This window comes from Candoia aspera, chromosome 18 (genome assembly GCF_035149785.1).
Source record: "Candoia aspera isolate rCanAsp1 chromosome 18, rCanAsp1.hap2, whole genome shotgun sequence".
Classification (NCBI taxonomy): Eukaryota; Metazoa; Chordata; class Lepidosauria; order Squamata; family Boidae; genus Candoia; species Candoia aspera.
The window spans coordinates 9,668,378-9,694,828 of record NC_086170.1 but is presented as its reverse complement, the minus strand read 5'-3'; the positions used below and the strand labels follow the sequence as shown (position 1 = coordinate 9,694,828).

The 26,451-nt window shown below is 51.4% G+C and overlaps 2 protein-coding genes across 6 annotated transcripts in view; one reads left to right on the top strand and one right to left on the bottom strand.

Moving 5' to 3' along the window:
* LOC134507016 (ATP-dependent RNA helicase DDX19B) overlaps positions 1–16,009 on the top strand; it is a 445,506-nt gene extending 429,497 nt beyond the window's left edge. The window contains exon 13 of the transcript XR_010068863.1: positions 15,998–16,009. The gene's annotated coding sequence lies outside the window, so the exon portion shown is untranslated. The remainder of the gene's footprint in view (positions 1–15,997) is intronic.
* CEP104 (centrosomal protein 104) lies at positions 1,680–26,436 on the bottom strand. 5 transcript variants are annotated; one of them, XM_063317422.1, is made up of 22 exons: positions 26,314–26,407; positions 25,960–26,035; positions 24,639–24,769; positions 22,595–22,768; positions 19,824–19,962; positions 18,609–18,671; positions 17,300–17,376; positions 16,997–17,165; positions 15,726–15,884; positions 14,385–14,621; positions 13,426–13,629; positions 12,877–13,044; positions 12,481–12,654; positions 11,455–11,631; positions 10,978–11,184; positions 8,342–8,378; positions 7,787–7,868; positions 6,982–7,090; positions 5,579–5,717; positions 4,164–4,231; positions 3,839–3,935; positions 1,680–3,535 (listed from the first exon to the last, which is right to left on the bottom strand). In XM_063317422.1, exons 3-22 carry the CDS (start codon positions 24,749–24,751, stop codon positions 3,399–3,401), a joined length of 2,730 nt encoding a protein of 909 aa, XP_063173492.1. In that variant the 5' UTR covers positions 24,752–24,769; positions 25,960–26,035; positions 26,314–26,407; the 3' UTR covers positions 1,680–3,398. The 5 variants fall into 5 exon arrangements, with proteins under 5 accessions (XP_063173492.1, XP_063173493.1, XP_063173494.1 ...); XM_063317423.1 differs by having other exon boundaries at positions 24,639–24,765; XM_063317424.1 differs by lacking the exon at positions 25,960–26,035 and having other exon boundaries at positions 24,639–24,765; positions 26,314–26,436.
* Positions 26,437–26,451: the final 15 nt, after the last annotated feature.

Here is a 26,451-nt window from a genome sequence, read left to right as displayed (position 1 = left end):
ACAAAAGACGTTTTTTTTAAACCTTGAGGTGGGCCAGCAATTTCTACCCAGGGTGCAGATATGATGGGGGAAGGCACCTTTCTCATTTCTATGCTGTTTCCCATGACCTTCCTTTCCCAGCTGTTTTGTCTTAGCAGGCGGTACATCTGGCCGCAGTCAAAACCACTGTGGGAAAAGAGGGTTGGGAGCACGTGACAGGCAGGAAGGGGTTCCTAATCCTGTACGTGGCTCCCTCTGGGCTGGGACCTCATGCTTGCCAGTAGGCCCTTCTGTCCCAAGAAAGAATCCTGGCATTCGTTTGATGACCTTCTCGATTCCCCCACCCGTTTCAGTCCACACCTTCAAACTGCTAACGTGCGGCTGATGATTCAGGGGCCCGCTATTGTCTGCACCTCCTCTCCTACTCAGAGAAGTAGCATAGGCCAAGGCTGAGGTGGCTGAAAGATTCAGCGGCAAGGCTACATTACCGCTATTTTGTGGAAGGAGTACTAGGAGCAGGGTGGAGCGGAGAAGAGTCTCAAAAGCTTTAAGGCTCCTGACCGCTTAAACGAGTCGCTAGGCAGGTTTCCTCCTAATTGAGAGGGATACGCCCATCAGGACTGTGCCACACTTTGGATCTGCCCCCCACAAAGTGCCTTTGGAGGGTACAACACCTTAAAGCAACCTCGGCAACTTTGAAGAGATGTGGATTTCAACTCCCAGAATTCCCCACACCCCTTACGGCTGCCAAGGTTGGGAAACGCTGCCTTAAAGCCTGTCTCTGAGGCACCAGGTTTGCCCGCCACAGCCTCTGCGTGCTCAGGGTGAAATCTGATACGCTGCTGTCCTGACCTATGCCTTCTTTTCTACGGGGCTGAAACAGGTCTGAATGTCTTTACAATTTAATTTTTTTAAAAAAATACGTATCGCAATTTAAAAACATTTGCAAGAGTCTGCTGTGTGTTTGTGCATCTACAGATATGGAGCGGACTTAATGCATAGTAGAAAGTGCCTGTGTTCCTAATGCCTACGCGGAGCCCTTGGCCCAAACTGAAGGGGATCAAGTGAGCTCCCAAACCAAAATCACAAACCCTGATCCTCACTGAGCGCCGCCGCTCTTTAAAAAGGCATGCGGATTCCTTTCAACCTGGCTTTTTAATCACACTTTTAAAATAACATTTCCACCCATCCTAAGTAAAGTAAGAGAGGATGGGGAGATCAAATGGGAAATGTAAGGAAATGAGACTTGGATATCTGTCAGCAGAGCATTTCTTTCTGTATACTGGTGCGTTTCAGAAACTGGTACATATGCCCTGGGTCAAGACATCTCAAAAGAAGATGCAAATCAGTTTGTTAAAAAAAGATGCATTTTTAAAAAAAAAACCTCAAATGAGGGCTGGGAGGACCAAGACCAATTTTTCCCTACTTGATTAGTATTCTATGACTGATTTCCACTCTCCTTGCCCAGCTGTTTAGTTTTCCCTTTCTGCATTCCCAAACGGAACTGCGGATCATTCTGCCCACTCCTCTGGCGCGGCCCCCAAGGGGGCTGGAATCCTGAGCAAAGATGTCCTATTTAGATGGTACACTGAGAGTAACCCCCTGAACTCCACTCCTCAAGGCTAAAAAGGCAGAGTGAAGCCGAAAAGGTCTCTCTGGAAACTGGAGAGCTGCATATACAGACACACGCACACACACACTTGAAGAGTTCTCAGCACAGCCATGGTTATCAACCGTGCTTGGAAAGATTTTGAGATTTTGCCCATTTACTGCCTCTATTCAGCTCTCCCTCTTGTCTTTCTTAGATCCATGTCAGTGGAGTAAGTACAAGTAGTCCTCACTTAACAACCATTCGTTTAGTGGTGGTTCAGAGTTATGACGGTGCTGGAAAAAACAACTTACGACTTGTCCTCATAATTATGACCGTCGCAGCCTCCCCACGGTCATGGTTTGGGCGCTTGGCAGCCGGTTCGCATTTATGACCGTTGCAGTGTCCTATGGTCACAAGATTCCCATTTTTGACCTTCCTGGCCAACTGCTGGCAAGCAAAATCAACGGGGAACTGCACAATTTGTTTAACGGCCACCGGAAAAAAGGTAAAATCGGTTCAGATTCGCTTAATCGGAAGCGGCTTTGCTTAGCAACGGAAAATCTGGTCCCAATTGTGGTCGTTAAGTGAGGACCACCTGCAGCACAACCTCCTTTGCTGCTAAGAGGCTGACTCCTCAGCTTTTTTTTCCTGATCAGGGTATCTGTTGCTGTGCTGAGGAGAGGGAATCAGAATACAACCCCTTGCTCTCCTTCCTCCAGCAATGGCACTCGGCTGTGCTCAGCCAGCAAGGACGTGCTGGTTAGGGAAAAGGGAGACTTGTAGTCTGATATCTGGAGGGTGCAAGGCTGGGCGAAGGGGAAAATAGGATGCTCAGGGGCAGGAACTGGTTTGCGCTGCCAAACTGTGGTGGCAATTCACACATTTAATTTTTACTTTTCAGAACTTGGTTTTGCCTGCCTTTGGGGTGTCTGTGTGTGTGTGTGTGCTGTGTGTGAGATGAGAAGCCTTTTAATGGTTCCTACCCTTAAGCAACAGGGCTTGCAAACCTTTACCACTTGACCAAAGATCACCCAGAGATCTACCTCTAGCTTCTAATCTTATCTTCGGCCCCTGCTGTAGCTCCTCTCCCAGGGAATATGCTAAAGTGTGATCCTCCAGAAAACATGGATGCCCACGGTGGGGACCAAAACCACCTTTTTAATGGCTGGTTTGGGGTCTTTAAATCCACATTCCCGGCACATCTCCTCATAAACAAGGAAAAGAGCTGGTCCTTCCTAGGGGGCTGCTTCGGGGAGCAGATGCCAGGAGACATTAAACGCTCAATTCCCTAGGAAGATCTCACCCCAAGCACCCCCCGAGAGCAGCAAATGGGCCATAAGGAGAAAAACCAGTGCCCTTAAATGGGGCAGAAATGGGGGCTGTGTCCAGCAATGGCTTTAACCTGCATCTAGATTGTCCTTTTCCTGTCTTCAAAAACTCATCTGAACTGCAGTTAGACAACCCTGGCCAATTACACTAAAATCAGAGAACCAACTTGGTCCAGAGAAAATGAACCGAAGCTTGCGTGGGAGAGAAGCAGGCACACGAAGGTCCCCCCTCCCTGGGTTCTGTGACCCAAGGAAGACTGTATCATACCACAGCCCAAAGAACGCAGGATGGAGGTTCTGACATATGGCTTTTCTGCCTCTAAGGGGCTGATGCAATCTTGGGGTAGAGAGAACCCACAGACAGTGCAGTGCAGCAACCCTAAATGAGGAGGAGGGATTGGCGGAGCATCGGGAGGGCGACTTTCGGACCGCTGCTCTCCCCCGCAAGCCGTGCTGCAGCGAAAAAGCAAGCGGGGCTGACGGGAAAGAAGGGATCCGTGTCATCGCTTTGCATACGTTCTGCCAGTGTTTTTATTCAAGCCTCCTCGAGGGGTGGGGATTTTGCTTCCAACCGTGGGGGAGCGCAGTTTCGTTCCCACGGGCCCAGATCGGTTCAGGACAGTTCCGGCCACCCGGCCTGCAGAAGCAGAAGACGAAGGGGGCTGGGTAAGTTTAGGGCCCCTTGGAGGGAGAGAGGAGAAAATGGGGAGGGGGGGCTGCCACGTGCCGCCTCCCCCTTTCAGGAGCTCCAGACAGCACAGCCCGTTGCAACGGATGGGGGAAGCTGCCATCGAGCGCCTGGAGGGCCCCGGTGAGACATGGGTTCCCGGCCAGATGTGCCAGGCTTACATTGTGCAGCCCAAACATACAGCCTTGAGAAGTATGGGGAGAGAGGACGGCACCCCAGTTTTGGAGAGAGGAAAACGTGAGAGGTCCGTACCGGTGACTGACTGTGTTGGCATGCTCTTGTTCAAGAAATGAGTGCGCCTCGGATTCATGCGGCAGCCATCTTTGCCCATCAGGTGCACCTTCCAGGCCTGCAGGGGGAGAGAAAAAAGGCTCAGATGGTTTATAGCAGTGTTTCTCAACCTCGGCGACGTTAAGATGTGTGGACTCCAACTCCCAGAATTCCCCAGCCAGCGTGGGTTTACAGCGATAACAAAGAGGGATGAGGCAGATTGCGAGGTGACGGGCTCACAACCCTCAGCAGGCTGGTGCTTCAGTGGCAGCCAGGCTTCCAATCACAGTCCATGCCACACTCTCACCTCCTCTCCAGGTGTAAAATTGTCATGGCACAACGGACAACGATTGGCCGCTTTTTCAGGTTTGGCAGCTGGAAGGAAGAGAGGAAAATATCAGAGGGCGGGGGAGTCCGGGATGCAAGGAGTCTCTATCCACACAACCCGTGTGGGTTTCTCTGCAAACAGGAACTCTGTCCTTGGGGGCGGTAAAGCAAAAGGAACGCTGGCTTTGGGGTGCCCCCAAAGAACAATTTTAAGGGTTTCTTTCTGCCTCCAGACTTCCAGGAGGACGGTGGGATTCCACCCGCTGGGATGCGCAGCGCATTACAGGTAGGTACCCGGATGCTTCAGCTCACCTGGAGCCTCAATAAGTCACCCTTTTGGATGAAAGGGTTGGGCTGCCCTGGCAGGTAATCCAGGAAAAGACGCAGAACCTTAACGCAGCTGGCAGTACAGACTAAGCTGGGTTTATTTTGGCTGCCAGGGAGAGGTGTCCTGAACACACTCGCCCTTGTTCTCCCAAAAGCCATCTTGGCAAATGCAGGTTCCATGATGCTTATTGGCATCATAGGGGGCCTCTGGTGTAGGAAACACTGAAACATGAGCCCGCAATTTTTCTCACTGGCTCATTTGCCTTCGTTTTAGCAGTATAGGCGGTCCTTGGTTAACAACCACTCATTCAGCAACCGTTCGAACTTACGATGGTGCTGAATGAGTGGTACTTATGACCAGTCCTTAAAGTTGCGGCCGTCAGAGTGCCCCCACGATCACGTGATCATGATCCAGGTGCCCGGTGACTGGTCCAGATTTCCGACCATCGCAGTGTCGGCGGTTGCACGGTCGTGATTCGCGACCTTCCCTGGTGGCTTCCCACAAACAAAGTCATGGGGAAGCCGGCAGGAAATGAGGGCCATGTGAGGTCCTTGCTTAATAACCCACGGTGATTTGCTTAATGACGGTAACCAGGGGCTGCCAGAACTGCTGTCGCTAAGTGGCACAGTCATGCGACATCACGTTTTACAACCACGTTGCTTAGCGGTGGAAATTCCGGTCCCGATTACCATCACCAAGTGAGGACTACCTGTATACAAAGCATTGTAAGAGAGCAAGTCTGCCTCAGAGACACCCCCAATGTGAAGGCTCAGGGACACACACAGTCCTCAGGGTCACTTGCGAGCCTCCAAAGATCACTACCCAACCCACATTTAATGCGACGGAAGAGGAGAATCATCAAATACCGAACTGAAAGGATCACGGCAGCTACGTCGACTTGTAAGTAAAATCAAACGGAGCCCAATGCTTTTCTTTGCCCCCCGTTTGGGGCGCAGCTGGAAGCAGCCGTGGGTTCCTTGGTTGGTGTGTCCACGTTGTGTGAATGCGCACGCCGAGAGATACCCTGTCCACCATCAAGCCTCGTTCTTTGGATCAGAAGCACTTACGATTGCACGCCCTCCCTTTGATGTGCCGGGGCAGCTCATCCTTCGGCAGGGCCTCGCAGCAGCGGGAACACTTGCCAAAGCTGTCCTTCTTCTCACACTCCGTCAGCAAGTGCTCCGTCAGGCTGGCAATCTCGACCACCTGCCCCAGCAGGGAGAGAAGAGTTCCTGGCCTGAGAAACGGGCCGGCAGAAGGTATCCTCCCGCCCTGAATCATGCCATGCCCGCATTCCCAGGGCTTGGGGCACTGCCCAGGAGGCCTCTGTCGGCCACTAGCTTTTACACAGCACTAACTGGCCAGCGTTTGGGAAGTTGTGACCTCTTCATCCCCAGATTCCTAGAACAGTTTGCAAATATGCTTGACCTTAAAGAGGAGGAGGAGGAGGAGGAGGCACTGAAGGAACCCGTAGAGGGCATCGGGAACGGCCTTGAAGGACAGGAGGAAGAGCCGCTACCCAGGCAACGGTCAGATACGGGGGGCTTGAGCCGGGCCAAGAATGTAACGCGAGAAAAACCTCTCAGATCAGCCCCTCCCTAGCCCACCTGAAGACAAAGGGAGGGGGAAACGCATTCAGACTTGCAAGGCTCTGTTCCTAGAGCTGTTTCAAGAAAAGCAGTCCTGACCTCTGTGGCGTCAAGTTTCTTAGGCTGGCCTACCTTGTCGGGCTGACAGAGCCTAAGAAAAATGTTAAAAGGAGATGCTCTGCCTGGGGTTGAGTGCTGGTGGAAGGCACATGCCAGAAACGGTGGATGAAGGCAGCTGTCGATTGTTATCAGATTTGGGGGGTCTCTGGAAGAGGAGTCAGAGCAGTGGCCGTCATCTGGGGCTGGGAAAGGCCGTGGGGAGACTGAGAAAGGAATGAAAGGGAGCCGGGCATGGCTGAGCGATACAGAACAAGGAGCAGCTCGGTCCAGGCTGCCGATTCTTTGAACCATTTGGACTCGCAATAAGAAAATTTTACTGCCGTTTTGAAGATTCTGTTCTTTGCCTCTAATCCATACACGCCACGCACCCTCTCCTCATTTAGCCACTGCAATCCATCCCTTAAGTCAGAAGTGCAATGGTTACTAAGTGGAATGGTTGCTAAGCGGATGCGCGGCTGAGAGATGCTGCCAAGGCCAGTGGTTGCCGCCGTCTCGTTTTGATAAAGTCCTCTTGGAGAGCTACGACCGAGTGACCCTTGCTCCACGCGCCTTGTCGCCAGGCGTGTGAAGTTGGGCCGTAAGCCTCCGCAGTCGTCGGAAAACGATTTTTTAAAAAAACAGTCGTACTTGGGAACGGTCACTAAGCAAGGTGGCCGCTGAATGAGGAGTGGCTGTACTGAAATATGTATAATTCCTTGTTCTGTGTCTTGCTGTGAAGGGCCACGAGGGCAGCCCGTGGTAGCGAGTAAGGACACGTTCACCTGCTTGCAGAAGTCGCATCTGGTCAGCATTGGGCAGTGTCTGCAGTAATGGAGATCCAGCCCTTCCTCCGTGAAGGATTCGTCCCTTTCGCCGCAGAAGATGCAGAGGCTGGCACGAAGAACAGCGAAAGCAAAGGTCAGGGCACGGGAGCTGCTGGGGCCCCAGAGTTAAGCTCCTCTGAAAAGATGGGTCCAAAGCCACAAGACGTCCACTCCAATGTTTCTCGCTAGCAGGTCCAATTTTTTTCTTACTGCCAGGAGGCCAGCTGGGAAAACTGAAGGTGAGCAGGTACTGGAGGCAAGGCCTACTACAGTGGGAGCTGTGTGACAGCTCAGTCAGTTCAGGACTGGCTGAGCTGCGAACCCTGAATTACAACGAAGCGGCTTTGGCGAGGGCAAGAGCATCGGGGACTGCAGGGCAAGACCCACTGGCGGGAGGTTAAGGGGCAAAATGGGTGCCTGAAGGCTCTGCAGGGCTTAAAGAATCCATGTGGCTTTCTAGGCCCCTCCCCGGGGGGCCACAGGGCTGGGGGGCTGGCTAAGGCCTCTTGGGCTGTGTTTCTGTACCCCGAGTTTCCAACAGGGTGTACAAATCATGCTAACCCTAACGGTGGATTGTCGGGTCTGGGCTTGGCATGACGTGTGACCCTGGTTGGCGTCATACTATCTGGAGACCCCACCCCCACTGGATCTTATCTTTGGGGAGGGGAGGAACGCTCGCTGTCCTTCAGGGCAGGCAGTTTGGACTTACTGTCCACCTGCACACCCCCGGGGCCAGTGAGGCACCGTTTGCTTTCATACTTACTTGTCCAGGTAATTTGCCACGGAAGAATGATCTTCGGGAACGTCCGCAGTCACGAGCTGCGTGGCCTTTTTGGGTGTTTCCACTTTGAGGAGGAAGAAAAGGCAGGCTGTTCAACCACTGCATTGGGGAATCTTCACACATGGGGGGAAGCAAGCCCCACCACTGGGTAAGGGAGACCTCTCGTCCTGCCAATGCTGGAGCTACCACGGGTGCTGGGCTTTCCTCCATTTCTCCCGTGGCTACTGAAGGCAAGAGGAGGACAGGAAGGACCTCGGATGCTGTGGCTGGGGGTGTGGTGGGGAAGGGCCGCAGGGCAGACCAAAAACCCCAGTAAGCAAAGGACCGCACTGATCCGCATCGCTCTGTCTCCTCCCAGGACTAACAGAAGCTGGATGCGATGCAACGATCTTAAAAGCCGCTTCTGGATGGCTCTCCTTCCTGAGCCACCTGGATGAAATCTCAGGACAATCCCTCCCTATTTTTGTCAGAAACACGCCTGATAGAGTTGGGTTGCTGTCACAGCAAACTTAAGAAGCCTTAAAAAAACAAAGGTACCTTGATTCCTGGATTTCTGGAAATCGCTCTCTTTCTCCTAAGAAGAAAGGAAGAAAGTCAAAAGGGAGCCGATGCAACAGGATCACTAAACCCTGATCTTTGCGGAGAGCCAAGTTATCCGTGGAAAAGCTGTTCCTCCAGATCAAAGAATTGTTGCCGTTGGAGCTGTTCTTAATTATTAAACTGGAAGCGTGTCCTTTTTTCTCATCTTGCCCACCCCATAGTCACTGCCACTGCAAGATCCCTTAAGGGCGCCATTCGGAGCTGGTGTAAAGACCGCCGGGCAGAAAAGCGTTGCTGGTGCCTGAGGCAGCTGGTTCTGCTGCTCCTTTCGTGAGGAAGTTCATCTTAACATTTAGCCCAGGTTTGCTTTCTATTTGTCCTGTTGGAGCAGCAGAGACTGTCTGTCTCCACACAACAGTTACATCTATACAGGTAGTCCTCGACTGACGACCACAACTGGGACTGGAATTTCCGTTGCTAAGCGAGGGGGTTATTAAGTGAGTCACTCCCAATTTTACAGCCTTTGGCCATGGTCGTTAAGCGAATCACCATGGTCATTAAGTGAATCCAGCTTCCCCGTTGACTCTGCTTGTCAGAAGCTGGCCAGGAAGATTGCAAATGGCAATCATGTGACCCCAGAACGTTGAAACCATTGTAAGTGTGAGCCGGTTACCGAGCGCCTGAAGTTTGATCATGTGACTGCAGGGATGCTGCGACGGTCATAAGCGTGAGGACTGGCCGTAAGTCACTTTTTCTGGCACTGTCATAACTTCAAATGGTCGCTAAACGAATGGGCATAAGTCAAAGACTACCTGTAAAGGCCTACCACCATCATATGTCCTCTGAGCCTCCTATTTCCCAAGCGGTGCATCTCTAACTCTGGTCCTGGTTTCCCTTCCGGATGGTCTCCCTTTGGGTGAGTTCCAGTTTGGCCACGTAGAAAGGCAAGATCCCCAGCGAGGTGGGCAGGACTGCCCTGTCTCCTGGCTCGTTGTTCTCCCTTTACCCTCTCAGAGATCAGGGATGGAACTGCCTTCAGAGAATCTAGAGCTGAGCTCCCCACCTCCAAAATGCAGAGTCTTTGCCACCCCTGCGCCGGCAGGCCAGAAAAGGGGGGCAGCTCCTGGCTCACTGGGTGCGATGCACTAGAAACCAGTCGGAGGAGCAGTTGGCAATCTGGTGCTCCTCTGCATAACAGCAGGAGACAGGAGCTGGCCTCCCCAGCCAGACGACACCCTGCAGATGTGCTGGATGCCAACTCCCGCCACATCTGGCACGGTCCCTGCTGGCTGGGGGTGATGGGCGTTGCGTCTGGGACGTCTCTGAAACCCCCGGGATACCTCAGCAGCCTGGGCTTCTCTCTGCATCTCCTTCAGGGCTGCCAGTTGACCTTGCAAGGCTTTGATCTCCCCCCCCTTTTCCCTTTCTGCTTTGTCTGTCGCCATCTTCTTCTGGGCCTGTGCAAACAACCAGCTGACAGCCACGGAGCCCTGAGCCAGCATCACGCCACGCCCTGGGGGCTCCTGTGCCCAGTCCTGAAACACTACCCCCCGTTGCAGAAGCAGGACCCTTGGAGTTTCTAGCTGGCATGGTAAAAAGGATGCCCATTGGGCAAATCCTGGAATGATCTGGCTATTCATCGATAATTTTTATAGGCCGCCTGGCTCCCCAGATGCTGGGTGGGCTACAGTAACTCTGACTGGCATTGATTAGGGAGCAGGAGCAGAAGCTGACAGCAAGGGAGCAACAGAACTTAACGGAATTCGCTGTTGCAATGGTGACTGTCGCTCCCTTCAATGACTTGAAAGGGAAACGGACAATTGATGGCAGACGTTAAGCTAAAGTCCTAGAGCAAGAAGGGGAGACCCCTCCAATTCATCTTGATTAATGAACTTTCTAGAAGTACAGGTAGTCCTTGACCTACGACCATTTGTTTAGCGCCACCGCTGCCGAAAAAAAAGTACTTACAACTAGTCCTCACACTCGTGACCGTTGCAGCGTCCCTGCAGTCACGTGATCAAATTTGGGCACTTGGCGACCGGCATGTATTTATGATGGTTGCAGCATCCCAGGGTCACACGATCACCATTTGCAACCTTCCCAGCCTGCTTCTGACAAGCAAAATCAATGGGCAACTGTGTGATTCACTTAACAACCACACGATTCACTTAAGGGGATGATTCACTTAACAACCAGCACAAAAAATGCTGTAAAATGGGGTGTGGTCACGTGATGCCTTGCTTAATGACAAATTTTCTGGTCCCTATTGTGGTCGTAAGTCGAGGACTACCTGTATATAGCCAGCTAGGAAAATGGTAGGAAAGGAAGAGAAGGACAGATGCTGGCCCCCTGTAGCTCTTCTATCTGACAGACTAAACGGCCTGGCCCCAACTGGCCATGGGAAGAGTGCTACGTTTAAGAATGTTTCCTCCTCCTACCTCCCCTTTGTGGGGAAACGGAGCTGGGCGGGGAGAACCCAACTCAGACACGCTCTTCGGATGGGCTCCATACTTGGATTTCTCAACGGTACGTACCGGGCGAAGGATGAACCGTGCAGAGCCTCAAAACGCCCACACGAGCCTTACGTTTTCTTGGGGTTAAGTGCAGAGTTCTCGCGGTCGCTGCACACTCACTCTGAGTTCGGCCTCCGTGAGTCGGCCGTCTATTTTAGCGAACCCATCAAACAGCGTCTTGTACAGCACGTTCTTGCGCGTGTTTGCGTCATCAGGGGGAAGGTAGTCCAGGATGCTGTCCCGGTGCTGCCGATACATATCCAAGATGATCCGGAGAGCTGTTTCCCGCACCTCGAACACACGGTGCTCCAGAGCTCCAGTTGCGAACTGAGATGGAAGGAAGATGGAACCGCGTTCAGAGCAGGTTCAAGTCTGAGACTGCATCACCACCACCACCACCACCACCACCTAGGATCTGGAGTGTTGCGGAGATACTCACGCCCGTGGCCCCCTCATGTGCCACAGAAGTGTTGTGACTGTCTAAAAAAAGAGGCTTCAGCGCGCCTGAGAGTAGAGGGCCGGTGTTGTATTCCACTGGGAAAGCCCTGCGTTTGGCTCGAATCTGAGAACGCGAGGGGGAGGAGAACGGGTCCTTACCCGCATGACGTTATCGACGGTGAAGCCGGAGTTCTCGGTCCCCAGGTCTCTCAGCAAGCGCTCCACCAACTCCACCTGGCTCATGGCAAGGTGCGTGGGGCAGTTGGGCCTCAGGGGCTGCACCAGATGGGCAGGTATGACCTGAAGAGGCTTCACTTCGTTGCAGAGCGCCATCTCCTGGACAGGGGAAGCGAGCAGGGCAGGTTATTGGCCGGCAGGCGGCTTGGGCGAGTCAGGGGGCAGGAGAGCTTTCCTGGGCTCATCTTAAGCCTGGAAAGATTTGTTTGGAGCATATAGCAAGAATAGGGAGGGACAGGACACTTCCTACATGTGACCCCCCCACGCCCAGGACCCATGTTTGCAGGCCCCTCTGAGAGGAAAAGAATGATTTTTAGTGGTGCAATCAATGTTAATAAGCACATTAAGGCATCTTGCTTGTTTCAGCCTAAAAATAACTGTAATTTATTTATTTATTATTCAAATTTTATTGAATATTATTATTCAAATTTAATTACCACCCATCTCCCCCAAAAGAGGGACTCTGGGTGGTAATGCCTGTGTGTGTGCGCGCGTGTGTGTGCAAATTTATTTATCTATTCAATTTATACTGCTACCCATCTCCAACTAGTGACTCTGGGCGGCTAACAACAATAAAACCAGTCATAATCTAAAACAATAAAGACAGTAACAAAAATTAAATATAACTATAAATACTGCCCAGCGATCTTAAAAGCCATGGTGTTAACGTAACCATGAAACGGGGCCCTTCCCACACTTGGGGAATTACAGATGAAATTACCGATGAAATGGCAGCTAGCTGGACATCCTTGGTCCAGAAGAGATGTTCCATCTAGAACAGGGTATCTCAACCTTGGCAAGTTCAAGATGCGTGGACTCCAACTCCCAGAATTCTGTGCTGGCTGGGGAATTCTGGGAGTTGAAGTCCACGCATCTTGAACTTGCCAAGGTTGAGATACCCTGATCGGGAATCTTAATCCGACAACGTTTCCCTGCAGGTAGATTCACCTGGATGAAGTTGGCAGCTGCCATCCGAAGGCGGGCAGAGGAGTCCCCTGTCCTGGAGAGAAGGTTGGGGAAGGTCCGTTCCACACAGAAAATGATCTCCTGCTTCCCCAGTTTGTGCCTGGGGACGTACTGCGTGATGATCATTTTTAGCAACTTTAAGGAGGCCTGGAAAACCTGCCGTGTTAAAAAAAAAAAATCGCAGTAACAGAACCACCCAAACGAGTCATTTAGTTTTCAACGAGCCCAAACCAATCAGCGGGACACACGACACCTGGGAAAAGAGGGAACGGGGCAGAGCTTTGGGGAACCAGGATGCTTGGATGAAAACCGGGCGTCAATTTTTCTCGACCCCAACCCAGGCGGCTGCCCCGCTTCCATCCTTCGGTATCCGCTCACCGAAGAGACAATGTCTTTGATGGCCCTCACGACGAGGAAGACGGCCCCCCGGAGCATGTTCCTGAGCTCCTCCTTCGGCGTGCTTGTGGAAGCCTCTGCCATCTTTTTGTAGATGGCGAGCAGCGAGTCTTCACGGTAGGACCACGTCTTGGAGTAGGCCCCGGCCACCTGGGGAAAGCAAGGTGGGAAGGAGCAGGGCGCGGCTGGGGACTGGCCTCCACCCCAAGCCCCGAAGCTGCCCCTTTGCCCCCACCCCCCGGGAAGGGGAAGAGCGGGTTTGCTCCTGGGTGACACCCCGCAAAGGATCCTATCCCACCCCGCCCTTTCTACTGGCTTCCTGCCTCTTCCTCTTTGGATGCTTCCCTGGATTTTTATTTTTTTATTTATTAAATTTATGTCACCGCCCATCTCCCCCAACGGGGGACTCTTGCTCCTCTCTCGGCAACTCTCCTCGCCCCCCTCCATCACCCTCTGACCCCAAAGTCAAATTGCTAAAGGAAGCCCAAGCCGCCCCTTCCTGACCCCGAGCCCAGCCTCCCCCCGCTTTACCAGAACTTCCCCGAAGACATCGATGGATGCGCTGGCCTCCCGCAGGGCCTTTTCCGTCAGAGGCTCCGGCTCGCCGACCACACCGCTCCTTGGCGTGTCACCAGGGTCCTCCTCGCCGATCTCGGGCTCCAGCAAGGCAAAGCCTTCCTCCTGCTGCTTGCGGATGGCAGGGAGGGGCCGCTCGTCGTAAGGCAGGAACTCGACCTGGGAGAGAACAGCCCCGCGGTTGGTCAGTTGGGCGGTCGAAGGTGGGCGGCCGGGTCGGGCTGCTCCTCCTCGACTTGATGCCCTGCAGGCTGCGGCTCCCAGAACCAGCGCCCAGCAGCCTCCAGGACTTGGGGGCACGCTTCGCAACAAAGGCGGGGAGGGGCTGTGTCTGCACAGGGGAGAATGGGGCGGGGGAGCGCTTGTTTCCATGGCTGGAGATGGGAAGGTCGGGACAGATTTGTGAAAAAAGTTCTCCCGTGAGAACCTGCCTGGTATTTCTCCTTTCACGTTGGTACAAAAAAGTGCTCCATGAAGAAAAAGTCAAACATCCATGTGGGAAAAGAGGGAAGGGAGGGGGGGAGGGAAGGAAGGGAAAAGGGAGAAGGAGGGAAGAAGGGAGGGAAAAGGGAGGGAGGGATGGAGGGAAGGGAAGAGAGAGAAGGGAGGGAAGGATGGAGGGGCGGAGGGAAGGGAGGAAGGGAAGAGAGAGGAGGAGGGAAAAGGGAGGAAGGGACGGAGGGCAGGAAGGGAGGAGGAAATATTCTATGAATGTTTTCGCCCTTGCCTTCTCATCTGGCCACGCCTGCTCGCCGCGTGTCTTGGGACCTTGGTCTCTTCCCCAGGTTGAAGTGTCTGGTCTCGGCATGCCCTTCCGTCCTCCCCACCAGCTACCCAGCGCGATCAGAGGGTGCGCGACTAAAGCAAGGGACTGGAGAAGCAGGAAAGGGCCCTGCAGGGTGCCCCAAACTTACGCTGATCTTTGGGAAGGCCTCCACAGGGACGGAGGCTGCCTGGGCCAGCGGGGGAGAGAAGGACCGAGAGGCATCCGGCTCGGGCAAGGGGGCTTCGGGGGGCTTCTCTGGCAGCAATGGCATGGGAATCTCCGTTTCTGCTTTCTCCCGCCAGGGGGAGGGCAGCGGCTTCTTCTGCTGCAGGGTGGTGGTGGGGTGAGCCATGGGCTCGAGGGGCAATTCGGGCGGCCGCCGGATCTGAGTCAACGAGAGAGGAGAGGCTCCTTCATTCATTTGCACAACAATAGCGAAAGGGCAGCTCTGACCTACATGCCAAGTGCAAGCTGGCGTTTTCCCTTGCGGTTTCAACCGAAATTAATCAAATCAACAAGAAACCCCAACCATCCTCTCTGGACAGCCAGAGGAAGAGACGAGCCGCACGCAGAGCCCCCGATGGCTTCTCTCTCTGCCCGTGGTGCCAAGGGCAGCTGACTTTTGGCTTCTCCTCTGTCCCCAGAATGGCTCCTGGCACAAAACAAGGCATGCCAAGGTTCAAGCTGGCAAGCGAAAGAAAGCCAGCCTCTTTGAAACTGTTCATCTAAATCGGTGTGGCTCACCTTGGCCTCTTTTAAGATGTGTGGATTTAAACTCCTGGAATTCCCCAGCCAGCCGTGGTGGCTGGGGAATTCTGGGAGTTGAAGTCCACACATCTTAAAGTTGCTAAGTTTGAGCAACAGCGATCTAAACTAACCACAGACTCCTGAGGGCCCAGAAATATCCCACAAACGCCAACCACTGGCCAGTCTCAGGAGAGAAGAACAGAATTTTTAATGGGTGTGGCTTTTTAAAGTGGGTGGGGGTTCCCCGTGATACTGAGTAACCTGCTTCCAGCAGCAAGGATGGACAGAGGCCAAGAGATTCCTTCCCAGGGAATATTATATTCTACAGGTAGTCCTCACTTAATGACCATTCATCTAGTGATGATTCAGACTTATGACGGTGCTGAAAAAACCGACTTACAACCAGTGCTCACACTTACAACCATCGCAGCGTCCCCACGGTCACGGGATCACAATCTGAGCACTTGGCAACCGGTTTGCATTTATGACCGTTGCAGCATCCTGTGGTCATGGGATTGCCATTTTTGACCTTCCCAGCCAGCTTCCAGCAAGGAAAATCAGTGGGGAACCGCGTGATTCGTTTCATGACTGCATGGTTTGCTTAACGAGCGTGGTGATTTGCTTAATGACTGCCACAAAAAAGGTCGTAATATCGGATTGGATTCGCTTAACGACCACGTTGCTCAGCAACTGATGTTCTAGTCTCCACTGTGGACGTTAAGCGAGGACTACCTGTACTTACAGTGAGATCTGGGTCCAGGAGGTTGTGCAGCTCCAGCTGCTGGTAGACTTTCAGGCGATACTCCTCCATCTGCTGCTTCTTCTGCTTGGCCAGGTCGTAGTCCTCCCTCTTGACAGCGCAGCGCTTCTCCACCTCATAGCGCCCCAGCCGCTCCCCGACCTGAAACGGGGGCCCGGAGAGTCACGGCCCAGGCCAGGAAGGGCCTTTCGAGCCCCAGAGGAAGAGGAGGAGGGTCCGGATCTTTCCTCTGAAGGGGTGGGACCGTTTCGGAGGGAAGGAGTGCACAGACCAAAAGATTCCTGGACTGGGGTGTGGTTGGGGAATTCTGGGAGTTGAAGCCCACACATCTTAAATTGGCCAAGGCTGAGAAACACTCAATATCATGTAAAGACTGTGGCCCCCTAGAAATGGCTCCCTGGGGGCCACATGGCCCCCGCTGAGAACTGCGGGTCCAGATGTTCTCCAAGACCCCTTCCATCCACGAAAACAGCTGAGAGAGGCATGGAGGAAAACAGACTATTACAGCTGTTAACAGCTGGTTCTTTTCAGACCTTCCGCTAGGCTTTTGCCACATTCACAGAACAGGCAGGGGCAGTGAACTGGTGCAGGTGGGGCGTAGCACTTTACATCAATCTTTCCCTCGCAGATTACTCAGCAAACATGGCTAAACAGATCGTGATTTAACCCAGGGCCAAGCTCTTTGAGGCACGAGCATCACAGGTGCCCCCGAGGTCCAGCTCTTGCAGCGCCTGGCGCCCCTGATGAAAGCTGGCGACTTAAGCTTCCTGATCTTCCGAGCTGAGAAATACGAAAAAACGGCAGCATAAAATAGTTTTAAAAATAGCAAAACCCCCCTCTGAACTCCACCCCACAGAGTGAATGACTGCCTGAGTGCGTGACAGGGAAAATTAATGACTGATTAAACAAATTAATGAATTTTGCATCACCGCCTCCGCCATTCCAGATCACTTAAGCGTAGGCCCGAAGCCATGAAGAGGTAGCCCACCCTTAAGGGAGGGTTACCTATTCATGGCTTCGGGCCTACGCTTAAATTTAGCGAGCTGTGTTTAGCGAGCTGTGTTACCCCAGTCAAACAAGCAGAACTCTTGATATTCAAAAGGATGAATCCATGACTCGAGGGGGAAAAATCCTTCACATACTTTGGAATTCCAGGAGGAGGGCCACAGGGCGGCCATCGGCCCCTGCGGAGGCGCCGTGTCCCCTCCCGAGTCTCCCCCTGGAACCCCTCCCCGCCCCCGCTCGGCCATTACCTTCTGCAGATCTGCAATGGCCTGCTTGAGCTTCTTGGCGTGATCGTAATGCTCCTGGCGCACCGCGTCGTGCTTCTTCTCGTCCAGCTTGCGGATTATCTGGGCCACCTCCGGATCTTGGTACATGTCGAAAGCCAGATCGTCCAGTGGGGAAATTGCATCGGCCTTCCTGGAAAGAAGGGGAGAAGTGCACCTCGGAGGGGGCTCTCCACCCACAGCGTGCCCTTGGCGGGCAGGCGTCGGTGGGGAGGGAAGGAAAACCGCGCGGGGGGTGGGGAGGCTTCCCAAGTGGGCTGTTCTCACCCAGGGTAGCTCCTCTCGAAGGCCAAGTCATCCGAATTGCTCCCTAGATAATGGTCGATCAGCTTCTCCCTGCAAGACTTCAAAACAGAGCAACGAAGCATAGAAGCTTTTGCGAGAATGGGCACAGCGCTGAGCAATGACATCGAAACTTAAAATATACCCCCCTGCCAATTCTCCAGGCGTCTGTTTAATCAGCTGCCTGTTTTGGGGGCGTGGCTCCCAAACGTTCACTGAAAACGTCAGTGCCTCAAGGATTTTTAGATAGCCTTTCCTGGTACTACTCTTGATACCAGCCCTTGGTCCTGCCAGTTAGGTGAAACAAGAGCGCATCCTGACCAAGCATGGCAGATCTTGGGGTCTTTAAAATCTGTGGCTGCCCTGCTCGGAGGCTGATGCTCCTGGCGAGCCTCTTCCGACGCAGATATATTGGGCTTCAGCTCCCACGGGTCACGCCAAGCACGGCCAGGTAAAAGGTCTAACGCTGAGGTCTCCAGGTCAGGGGGGCCGGGGGGGGGCTGGCTGAGGCAGTCGAATCAGCTTCCAGGGAGCAAATCTAAACAGAAGGGGACTGTGTCTGGTGCAGAAGCCGCCCCAACAGAGGCGGGGCTGCCAGTGACCTCAAACCCACTCTGAAATCAGACGCAGCTCAAGCGCCATCTGCCCTCAGCCACGACAGTCAAAGCTGCTGGGGCACTTCAGCCCACTGCCACCTCGCCCGCGATTCGGTTGCACTGGGGTGGTGCCACACCTGGCTTCATCCCAACCGGTGGCTCTCAGCTGCTGGGAGGCATCGTCCCGCCACACCCAGAGGGCCAGTGTCCTAACAGCCAGGAACCACGCTGAGACAAGGAACAGGTCTCTAGTGTTTTATTGCTGCTACGTAACAGAAAATCCTAACAAACTGAAGAAGCGTGGGAAAAACCCAGACCTATAAACCCCAAAGGTTAAGGCGGGCCCGATCTGTGTCTCTTGGAATGGCTGCCTAATTCCTCAGTGCTACGCATGCACTTTACAGCCTGGATGGGAGCCCCCTGCTCGCCATCCTTACTCATGACAGCCAGGCATCCATGCTCCCGAGTTTTCACGAAGGACCCACCGAGGAGATTCTCAGCTTTCTACCCCAATTTCAGGCACGCACACGCACGGCCCCCCAATTCGGCTGACTGTAGGGACCGTCAGGCGGCCATTGCATCAGAAGTTAAAACTAGACCCGGTGGAACAACTAAATCTTCTGTTCACGTAACCGGCAGCGAACAGGAAGGACCCTTTTGGCATTTTCCTCTCCCTCCCCGTGATGTCCCAGACTCACCTGGGTGTTGTCACTGCTGAGGTCCGCAGGTTCTCCAATGATATTTATTGCCACAAGAGCAACCTGGAAAACGAGAGCGAGAAAGAGATGGCGGAGTTCCTGGCATCCTTGAAAGGAGTTTTGGACTTTTCTTTTTTTTAAATGCTTTGTTTCAAGAAAAGCAAGAGAAGAATCCAACAGGCAGCTCAAAACAGTAACTGCTACTTTCCAACAATTCTATTTTTAACAATCAGCGTAGGAAAGTCAACTTTTAAATTCTGAGTTAACCATTTAATTGTATTTTTTAAAAAAACGATGAAATTAAATTAACTATTTAATTTTTGTTTCCAGGCAAGCTTGTGCACCGTATAGAAGGTTTTCTCTGGCCATTCTAAATCAGAATATTCTATCAACCTCAATAATTTTTATATTGTGTTCCCTCCAGCTACTGCTTCCAATCTTGATGGATTTCTATTTCCACAACCTCCTAGGCAACAGCGTCTTTGGCCATGCGAGCAATGCATCTAGAGAGACCCAGCTGGGTGGGTCTTCTGGGTTGCTGGAAGAAAACATTCCCGGTTAACCCAAAGGGGCCAGAGATTAAACTTACAACCACGGGTGTGCAAAACACTTCTGAGAAAAATCTTCATCAGGTGAGAAAGGGGTTTAAAGATCATGATACTCAGCTAGGGAAATATTCTATGTTGTTCTTAAGCAATGCATTGTGTTTCCTTGTGCACAGCTCCCCTCTTCCACTTTCAGGAAAGGAATCCAGAATAAAAATTTCCTTTTTAGCCAGGTCTTTCCAACCTGAATCATTTTAAGAATACTTGTAATCTTCCTTTGGAAATTTCAAGATTTTTTTAAAAAATTGGTAGACGCCTTGACTACTATTTGGGACAGAAGCCATCCAAATATGGTTGCCAGAGTTTGAAAAACTAGCCGGTCTGGCAACATTTCCCCTGGCCTCCAAGCTCTTGTGATGCTGATTTGAGAGCAGGGAAAGACTACTGCCAAAAAGGACCACGCGGGCAAGCAAAGCCCAACAATTCAGCAGGGTTTGCTGAAAGGAACGGCTGGATCTTGTTTAAGTGCACAACCGCATTGTAATAACCGTGAGCCCTGAGAGGTGGGCAGCAAAGCAGGCATGAAGCAGAAGGCCTGGTGAAAAGAAGACAGCATGGAAAATACGTTCTGCAAAGCACAGGTGCCATCCTGGGGTTGAACTCATTTTACCTGGCTGTACAAGTTGTACCTATTCACATAATTTTTGTGGAATGTCAGCTTTAGATATTGGCCAACCGCATCCACGTAGACCGATTTCAGTTCGCGGGCCCTGTAGCCAGTCTTTTCGTTATCAGAAAGAGAGACGTAACTGTGCAAGAGACAAAAAAAAAAGAGGAAGAAACAAGGGTTTCATGCAGATTAACCCTGTGATAAACACATTTTACAAGTATCACAAACGCTTGGTCACCGATGGGTTATCACATGCCTGCAAGTGTCCGAGCTCAACATTTTATATTCTGAGAAAAGGATGCCTGAAATTAGTGAGCTGCCAACTGGGGGGGGGGGGGGTGTCTTTGATGGGCTCCCACCTTTTCCACACGAGGCGGTTCTGTACAGGACATTCGGACACCCCAGAGATTTCAAATCCCTGCAGTGAGGCTTCATTTGCTCGAAGCCCTAACCCATCCCTTAATTCTCTCAAATCCCCATTAAGCATCCCAGAGCCAAGGAGGCCAAGCTGAGGGTCTGTGGCCATAGGCAGGCTCCACACGTGTTAAGGAAGTCCCTCCCCAGGATACCAAAAAATGACCACTGATTTGGAATGGTTGATTTGACATAAAGGAGTACCCCTGGACGATATTTGCTTAATGACAATTTAGTTTAATTTAATCAAATGCAAGGGCCTTTGGGGGGGGGGGTGTCAGGGTCACTCAAAGGCCAAAGGCAGCCCTCTTCCTGAAAAACTGGGCATCCCTTTCCTGGAGGCTCCAGTGGGCGGCAGCGTGCGCCAACAGGGATGGGGGGGTTGTATATTCAACACTCCTCCCGTACCGTCCCTGCTCTTAAAAAAACCACCTCAGGGGGAGAGACACACTGCCTGGTCTTCCTTCTTCTACGCACAAGGAATTTCTATTCCAGGTTTTCAGCCAGCTGAAACCTGGGGCTGCCAGCTGTACAGAGTGAGGCTGGTCGGCTTTATGTTCCTTCCTTCCTGAAGTGGCAAATATACTGAAAAGTGCAAGGTTACGATCTAGGCCCCTTCTTGGCGTCTGATGTCCACAGATGCTAAGCTAGAACTCCTCCCGGGGGCAAAACCAACCAGGAAAGCTCTTGCCCTGATTTATCTAATGCAACGTGCAAGTGGAGAAGTTGGCCGCATCTCCTCCTTGTGCCCTTGAGTCAGAAGCCCACAATAAATCCAGATTCCACTCTGGATTTTAGGTGGGGAACAAGCCCTAAATCCTGGTGCCCACGGCATGCTGAATTGGGGATACGTGAATCCTGAAGGCGGGCTGTAGCTGCCAAGGAGCCCCTGTTCAGGCCCATTCACCGCTTTCCTTTATCTGCCAGGATATTCTCCACTGGCCTCCAGGTCACCTTCTGGACAGGCAAGAATCCTTCTAGGCAAGCTCTGGGCTACAAGCCTCCCCCCCTCTTTTAAAAAAATTATTAAGAATGCCTTGGGGGCCTGTGGGGTGGGTCGGTGGGCAGAGAGACACTTGAAAAAGGGACCCATGTTTTCCTCTGCAGCCTGCTGGTTCCCCATTCATTTATTTCAAAGAATCTAAAATAAAAATCCAGGTGGGGAAGGGAGGCCAGTGGGCACTTTGGAGAGTCTTGCCATGGGCTGGCACTCCTTGGTGTCATGAGTGAGGATGGCGAGCAGGGGGCTCCCATCCAGGCTGTAAAGCGCATGCGTAGTACTGAGGAATTAAGCAGCCATTCAAAGAGACACAGATCGGGCCCGCCTTAGCCTTTGGGGTTTATCTGTCTGGGTTTTCCCACGCTTCTTCAGTTTGTTAGGATTCTCTGTTATGTAGCAGTAATAAAACACTAGAGACCTACTCCTTGTCTCAGCGTGGTTCCTGGCTGTTAGGACACTTGGCGAGGAAGAGAAGCTCAGCTTGGGCACAGCCACTCTTGCCTAATGCTCCTTTGGCAAGGATGCTTGAGTTAAATCCGGACCCTGCCTGTCTTTCTGGGTTGATAATATTGTGTTACCCTTCCTGCGTTCATCCCTCACCCCTCCTCTGAGAGTTCAGCCCCCCTTCCATTTTATCCCCAATGTAGGTTCGACTAAAAGCGAAAAAGAGAGGGACCCAGAGTCATCCCTGAGCTTCCAACACCTGAACAACTACTTTATATCGACACTATTGTGTTACTGTACAATACACATAGTCCTCGACTTACAGCCATTCATTTAGCAACCGTTTGAAATTACAACAGCACTGAAAAAAGTGACTTATGACTGGCCGTCACAGTTACGACTGTTGCAGAGTCCCGCAGTCACGTGATCAGAATTCAGGTGCTTGGCAACTGGCACGTATTTACAACACCTGGGGTCATGTGATTGCTCTTTGCGACCTTCCCAGCCAGCTTCCGACAAGCAAAATCAATGGGGGAAGCCAGATTTGCTTAACGACCACGTGATTTGCTTAACAACTGTGGCAAAAAAGGCCATAAAAATGGGGCACAACTCACTTAATGACCACATTGCTTAGCAAAGGAAATTCCAGTCCCAACTGTGGTCGTAAGTCGAGGACTACCTGTGGCCTATCGAGCATGGAGGAAACAGTGTCAACTAGCATTCACAAACATGCCTCTTAGCATCGGTGTCTGGCTATCTGGATTGTGCCAGGCACGCACTTGCTCTTACAGTGGGACTGATCTTGAATCAGCTACACGGCCAGGCAGTGCCCATTCGCAAGACCCCTCTGCTACGCGACCCCAGAGGAACTTGGGCAGGAATACCGACACGGCTCAGGAAAGAGAAAGCTCACCCCAGCCTCTGGAATCGCTCCGATTTATAGGGCGCAAAGTAGTCGGGCAGATTTTCGCTGATGTAGAACTCAATTTTGCTGGAGATCATATATTGGTGAGCCAGGAGCTGCAGTTTTCGAATTCTACATCGTTCTACCATCTGGAGGACTATTTCTTGGGGGTACTGACAGAGCCTGAAAATGAAGAAAAATGGAGGTCTTCAATTTCCCCTGCCTGGGTTGAAAGGAAATGAGTATTTTATTACACTCAGCGACCAGGGGAAGGAAGGAAGGAAGGAAGGAAGGAAGGAAGGAAGGAAGGAAGGAAGGAAGGAAGGAAGGAAGGAAGGAAGGAAGGACAATAAAATGTAAGAAACATCCATATCTCTATAATCCTAACCCAACTGTATATAGGTAAGTCAATAAGTGAATACATTTAACGTAACATAAAAATTGTAGCCATAGGACCCATAAAACCTATAAAGCTAAAACGAAACATACAAAGCCTATGATCTATGAAGCTATCTACTTGATTGGCTGGTTTACAATCCTTGATTAGGTGCTCTTAAAAAGATAATTGAGGAAGAATAAGGCAATAGTTAAGACAGGAAAATAACATAAAATATAAATGTTGCTTTTCTAAGGCTGTTGGTGTTTTTTGTCCGTAGGGCGCTTTTTCACATGGCCTCAGAGGAGAATCTAGCGACTTGCGCCGAGATTTAGGGATGGTGTCCTTCAACAGTAAAAGGAGGCAAAATTCAGCGGGCTGCCCTCAAAACCTTCTAGTCAGCGGGGTTGTCCTTTGGTGTCTAGCTTGCTCATAAAAGGGGCGGGTTAAAGGATATGAGTCACTGATCCTATTTTCTTCTCCCTACACGGACAGACTCTATCTGAATAGGGAATCTTCTTGCAGCCGAGGGCCGCAGAGCAGAAAGCACTGGCGGTGTCCTGGAAAAGGCCCATCTGCATTTGTAAAAGGTACAATTATGTAAATACTTGGCCAAGGCACCATTAGAGACTTCCACCAACAAAGAATTAAATTCTGGGGCTTGAACCAACTCCTTCCCAGCCAGAAATGGCTCCTTAATATGTTTCTTATATCGCCCAGCAGACAGGTAATGCCGGCCAGGCAGGCTATCATTGCTACTTTGCCTCTTTGAATGTAATCAGAATGTTAAATCAGACTTAATAAACCATGCTACAGCTGAGTGTAGTGTCAACCCAGCCAACCTGAGCACTGGAGTATCCCGAATGTCAACCTTTTCTAAATTCTGATCTTCTAATATTGGAGATGAAAGACACGCTACCAAATTTAAAAAAAAAACCCAGAGAAATTACAAAAGGTAAATTTTTTGCTAGCTGGTTTGTTGTTGTTGTTTTTGGCAAAGCATTTTTTAATGAGGGATAGGCAGAAGGGATGCATAAAGAACAACCAGGACTGTTTCTCTTGGGAATGATGGAGACACAGCTTGAGGAACAGCATGGGACTTTGCTTTTATACATGATTACTGCAGCAGCAAGACTTTTATATGCACAGAGATGGAAAGATTCACAAATTCCTAAAGTGGAAGAATGGATGATTAAACTAATGGAATTGGCCCAAATGGCCAAGCTAACAGTACTGATAAGCGAAAACACTGTGTCTGGATTTGTTTCTACTTGCCCACTACTTTTAGATTATTTGCTTGTGTCTGAGAAAAACTGAGATTTGATTTTGGGTTTTGATGATTAAATGGTCTGATTTTATAGAAATAATCTTATTCAGGTTTAGTTAATGGTAAGAGATTGTATCTGTATAAACGGCATTTATATCTGTATTGGAGAAGGTTGGAAGTCGCTTTCTTTTTCTGCTTTCTATCTAATTCTGCACTTCAATAGTTCTTTTTTCTTTAGTTCTCTATTTTACCTATACTGTTTTGTATTTTAATTACGCTCTGAAAATCAATCAAGTTTTTTTTTTTTTAAAAAAAAGAAGGGATGCAATAAAAATGGAAGATAAGCTCAGGATTCTAGTGAGATGCTCCCAAGAGCATACTGAAATATCTAGAATTTCTTAGGGCGTTACCTTGGTGATCTCCACCCGTTGACCGTTGGCGCATGAACCATCAGTTCTTTCGCGCTGAAGCCGTCCTCATGTCCAGATGAACTTATAACAATGAACCCAATTTTGTGTGGCATCCTGCCCTCTTGAGCTAACTGGGAAGAAAGAACAAGGTTTTTTTTGCAAAACGACAGATTTCTCACGATCAAAGGTTGCAGTGTTTTGACCCCGTGCTTTGAATGCAAGCAACTGTCAAGGTAAGTCAAAGGCCCATCTAAAACATTTGCATTTACTCTATTTTATTTATTTGTTTAATCAATTTATACAGCCGCCCATCTCAGCAAGTGACTCTGGGTGGCAAACGACGTTAAAAGTAAAAATAATGACAACTGCAAAAATTAAAATGCAGAGAGAAACACAACAAGCATTAAGGCAAGTGGGAGATGGGCACATATATCTGCATGCGCTGTGTAAGGAATGTGCATGGATTGGCATGTGCTTGAACGTAGTCTATCTGCATGAAATGTAGTTACATTTGCTATATTATTATATTTTTATCCTGCCCTTTTTACATATTTTAACCAACTTAAGGTGGCAAACATACCTAATACTCCTGCCTCCTAGTTTCCCCACAACAACAACCCTGTGAGGAGGGCTGGGCTGAGAGAGGGGGACTGGCCCAAGGTCGCCCAGCCGGCTTTCATACCTGAGGAAGGCCTCGAACTCACCGTCTCCGGGTTTCTAGGCTGGCACCTTTGCCACCTGCATATAATATATTTGCATTTATGGGAATTAAGTGTGATATATTGGCATGGACTGGATTGGCCTGCATTGCATTGGCCTGCGTTTGCACGTACTATATGTACATGTAGCATGTTTGCATGGTATTGGCATGTTTGCATGTAATATATGTACATGTAGCGTGTTTGCATGGCATTGGCATGTTTGCATGTACTATATGTACATGTAGCGTGTTTGCATGGCATTGGCATGTTTGCATGTACTATATGTACATGTAGCGTGTTTGCATGGCATTGGCATGTGTTTGCAAGTACTATATGTACATGTAGTATGTTTGCATGGCATTGGCATGTTTGCATGTACTATATGTACATGTAGCGTGTTTGCATGGCATTGGCATGTTCTATATGTACATGTAGCGTGTTTGCATGGCATTGGCATGTTTGCATGTACTATATGTACATGTAGCGTGTTTGCATGGCATTGGCATGTTTGCATGCACAGTGTTGGCATGCGATGGCCTGGCACGTGTTTACACGTAGTCTGCATGTGCTGCATTGGCATCTTCCGCACGCCCTGGGTCGGCCCGCGCCCCCGCGCCCACCTGGAGCCGGTCCGTCCGACGCGGCGGGCGGGGGCGGCCTCTGGTGCTCGCGCGTCCTTCGCCAGCATGAAGACGCCTGCGGGGGCGCGACTCCCTTTACCGGCCGAGCAGGAGCCAGAAACCCCGGGGCACAAGCACAAGCGCAGCGACCCCGGGCCCCCCCGCCCGCCGGCCGCCCCGTCTTGTGGCGGGCAGTTCCGCCGCCGCCGCGCCCGCGCGGGGGGGGCGCGCCCCGGGCGAGCAGCGCCCCCTCCCCGCCCGGAGGGAGCCCCCCGCGCCCCGACAGCCGGGGGCAGCCTCGGAGCAGGCGGCCCCCCCGCCCCTCCCGCCTCCCCGGCCCCCCGTCGCCCCTACTTTATTCCGGCTCCATCACTAGGGCCTCTGTTCCCCTAGCAACCGCTGGGACGTCACTGCGCAGGCGCGAGCGCAGCGGCGCAGCGACAGGCGGCGGGACGGGAAGGGAAGGCGGGCGCGGCTCGGATGCGTCGACGA

Excerpts from the sequence above, each read along its gene's own strand:
- CEP104 (XM_063317424.1), bottom strand. The coding sequence starts at position 24,751 with ATGCCACACAAAATTGGGTTCATTGTTATAAGTTCATCTGGACATGAG. Across the intron at positions 12,655-12,876 it reads TCAAAGACATTGTCTCTTCG|GTTTTCCAGGCCTCCTTAAA; the intron begins GTGAGCGGATAC and ends TTAACACGGCAG. Across the intron at positions 4,232-5,578 it reads CAAAGGGAGGGCGTGCAATC|CTGCCAAACCTGAAAAAGCG; the intron begins GTAAGTGCTTCT and ends TCTTCCTTCCAG.